The following is a 4136-nucleotide window of genomic DNA, read 5'->3' as shown; positions in this document are numbered from 1 at the left end:
GTATTTTCAAAGACGCCGCAGTAAAACGAATAAACAGGTGCAAAAAACAATCAAACCATCAAGGTTTTAGGTACTGAAATCTACGAAAATACTAACTTTTTTATATATAATTCCACATGTAAATATTCTTATAACATTTACTTGCTTAGTCCTACATATAAAATTGTTTACTTTTATTTATAAGTACGTGAAAATAATTCTTAAAATGTGGAGTTAGAATAACAGCAAACACATGTTTTACAAACGCTTTTTTTAACTTATTATTTTATTTGAGTAAATTTAAATGGTAATAATGAATAAACAAAACATCAAAGATTTTATTTTTGTGCTTACTTTTGTTCTACACGTTTTACTTTTAAAGATTTCAGTACCTAAAAACGCCAGAAATTTCACTATTTCTCGGCCAGGAATATGGCCACCTTAATAACTACTTAGTAACTTAATTAAATTACATATACTTGCATGTACTTATTTATACCTGTTTCCTTTATTTTTTATATTAAAACGTAAGTAATTATTCTTTGGACTTTTTCTGCTAAAACCAATAAGTACTAATTACTGTGGCATTTCATTTCATTTATCATTTATTTTAGGCAAAGAATGATCTGCCTTGCACTTTTGTACAAATAAATTATGTATTTTACGAGTCTTTTTACTAGATTTTTTAAAATATTTTTGTATTAGAAATATATATAATATTTCGGTCTATATCGGCCGATACCGATAATCGGCCAAAGAGGCCGATAATGCCGATATACCGATATATGTATCGGTATCGGTCGATCCCCAATATAAACCTCCCTCTCATTATTCATAGTTAAAAATTAAAAATAGTGCCAAAACGATTTCACTACCAGACCTAACCATTCACTTCCATACGCTTGTTTATGGCCAGCTTGTAATCATTCACGTGAACGAAATGACGAATTCTCATTAAAATGTACCATAGTTTACATTACTTCAACTGTGATCCAACTTTACTATAATTTTTTCAAATTAATCCCCAAGTTACATTTTTCTCTTCTCTTCAAACTCGGCCAAATCACAGTCTGACAGAAGTTAATTGTATTTATTTATAAAAAAAAAAACAACAAAATTTGTCAAAAAAACAGCAGGAAGCTACTAGAAGAACAATAAAAGTTTGCACATATCTAGAAATTGTATGTTTTCTAGGTGTAGGTAAGATCCATCTCTTCAACTGTTTTTTTTTTAATCTGATTTGGTTAATTCTGTATGACTTTAAAGATTTGTACACCTACAAACAAACTTTTGTCGAATTCTTTTTTTTTTCAGTTATCTGCATTTTTATAGTTATTAGTAAGTAGTTCACTTAATATGTGACATTTTTAGTTAATTTATTTTTTTATGTTCCAGGTCTAAAACTTGAGGCAGCAAATTTGATTCACATCCATTAACTGATTGTCTAACATAAAAAAACGTCCATTTTCAAAGCCAAGTAGGCGACATACTTATTTTTTTCCTCCAAGACTGCCTACGACCGTCAACATTAATATTACTGAACGATTTACCAACAGCGACACGTATTTGGCTAAAAATAAACACGACCCCGCCAATAAGGACGGCAATTTTATCGTTAATATAGTATTGCAGTCTCAGGGTCGACATGGTAAGCTGATACTTGAGCAGGAGCATGTCGCCTTCGAATCGTGGGATTTATTTTTAGAAGAATCATTCCAATTACGAAACGTTTCCCAGAAAGTAAACAGTTCAATACATAGCGGTGGATGGGGTTAACGCATCCAGAAAAATCTCTGACGACGGACTTTGACGGCGAGTTTTCTCCAGAACACTGCTAGAAGGTCGGTGTTTTTGACTTGATTTTAAGATCTGTAAGAACGCATCTGCATTTTGTATTTTCTATCGATTCCTACGAGATATATCAGTTAGACGAAACCATCAGAGACCAGTACGCCTATGGCCTGCACCAACACATGGCCTTGCTTACAATTTTACAATTACTGCGACCGTACTACCGATAATTGTCGTGTTCGTTTTAAAAATAGCCGTCGAGTATTTTCTACCCGAGAAAAACACCACAATGGATACGGCGAAAGAAAGGAGATTTTCCTTACCTCAAATATATCTGCTTGAGGGCCACACTGCCATTCACGCAAGTCGCCGGTATCTTCAGGGACGGGAGAAGGTCCTTCCAAGCGTTCCTCGAATTGACCTGCAAAGATAACGAGGGTACATTATTATCGAGCATCACCGACTTTTATCTCTTAAGTTCCTATCGAGCCGAGAAGCCTCAAAAGCCTAATAATTTTTGCGTTATAATATCTCGTGTTTACTTTGCATTCCGATAATTTTTGTTTTATTTATTTAACCCGAGTTTTGTTCAGCATCTGACACTCCACGTAATTTCGTAACTTTTATGCACACGATACAGTATTTGCTAGTAAGCATTTCAGTATGATATGACTAAGTGTATGAGGCACGTAGGTACTTGCAAAATAAGACGTTACTTCATTAAAAACAATAATAAACGTGAGAACAACGATTAATCTCGATTTTGTAATAACATATGTCTACTTTGAACCGTGTTTTATAACTCTATTGTCTTACAGAAATATTTCTTTATAAGATAAACCACACTTGACACGAAATAAAACAGGGGACGGCATGGGCGTAGCTAGAATTTTTGCTTGGGGTGGGCACAGGGCTGCAAGCTTTATGGAGCATCTAAAAAAAAATTCACAATCGGCAACTTGAAATTTTCAAAAACCTGAACACGTTTTGATTTCATTAAAAAAAAAGGTTCGCGTAGTCAACGACTTACCGATATGCCGATATGATATTAGATCTTTTTTCTGGGATGGGCCGTACACACTCCTGCTTCCCCTTAGCTACGCCCATGATTATAATCAATATAGGGTCAAATCTAATTCATTTGAATTTAAATGTTTTATAGCCATTATACTATCTTTATACAGGATGTTTCAGTTTATGTTTCGATTATTCCTTCATAGGACTTTTTAGAGTTGATATTTGAAAAAACATGTATTTTATAAAATATTTCCGATTTTGATGAATTTATATTTAACGATTTGTCTGATTAAAATTAAACATTTATTAAATTTGATTATTTTAAAGTCACTGCTTATAACTCATTGTGGTAATTCTAAGAAAAAAAAACTATTTTATTGTAAAAACCGACAATTTTTGACTTATTTTTGCTTTTTTAAATTATATTGTCAGCTACCAAACACCTGAAATTTTCCACGGATTTTTTCTCCCGACTTTTTCTCCAGGCTTGCCCGCGCCTTGCACACCTCTGCTCCCCCCTAGCTGCGCCCATGGGGAAGGGGCTGTATCGGCGTTAATAACAGAATATTATTTATTTTGAATATTTACGCAAATTATTTTCTGAGAAAAACAGGAATTACTAAACAGGAACTAAACTATTGGAAAAAAAAACATAAATTGAATCCTGTAAATAGTCTTAGCAAAGTATAAAACTAACAAAAACTTGAATGATAGATGGTGGATATTTTGAACAATTTTTATAGTCCTAAGATTTATTAGTTTGTTTAATAAAGGTTAACTAATTTGAAACTTTAAACACAAATAATAGTTATTGTTATATCAACCATTATTTTTATTTATCAGGCTACTTTGATTGAACAGTACTTTGTTTTCGCCTTCAAAAGACTTACAAAACTAGCCCTCGAGTGTCAAAAAATAATGATTAGATCAAGAGTTATAAACAACGAATCTTGACGATTTTTTTTTAACTTAAAGCTCTTTTCATAAGCTTTCCGAATATGTGATAATATATAACTATATCACGCTCGTGCGTCGTATATTTCATTTTACAACTAAGGCTAAAAATTAAAAAAAAAATTCCAGGTCGCATTTGAAATTTTAAAAAAAATGATAGATTTCAATGTATTATTATGAAATCTACCATGAAAAAAATCAGTGCGATTGTGGATGATCCTCGGGATCGTCCAGACTAATAATTAGTTAATTTGTTTATAAGGCCATAACTTGTAAACTATTCAACTTACCGATTCCAGATTTCGTGCGAGTTATTATACAGTGATAAGAAATGAGAGGATGCGATGCCAAAACGTTCTGGTAATAATAACGCAGTTTATAAATGTTTAATTCAA

At 32.4% G+C, this 4136-nt stretch overlaps 1 protein-coding gene across 1 annotated transcript in view; it reads right to left on the bottom strand.

Moving 5' to 3' along the window:
• LOC111692623 (AT-rich interactive domain-containing protein 2-like) overlaps nt 1-2191 on the bottom strand; it is a gene marked incomplete at both ends in the record, with an annotated part of 9975 nt that extends 7784 nt beyond the window's left edge. Inside the window, one exon of the mRNA XM_023456687.1 lies at nt 2094-2191. Within this exon, the coding sequence (XP_023312455.1) occupies nt 2094-2191 (98 nt within the window). The remainder of the gene's footprint in view (nt 1-2093) is intronic.
• Nucleotides 2192-4136: the final 1945 nt, after the last annotated feature.

This window comes from Anoplophora glabripennis, unplaced genomic scaffold (assembly GCF_000390285.2).
Source record: "Anoplophora glabripennis isolate ALB-LARVAE unplaced genomic scaffold, Agla_2.0 scaffold2277, whole genome shotgun sequence".
Lineage (NCBI taxonomy): Eukaryota > Metazoa > Arthropoda > Insecta > Coleoptera > Cerambycidae > Anoplophora > Anoplophora glabripennis.
This window is presented reverse-complemented; position numbering and strand designations above follow the sequence as displayed.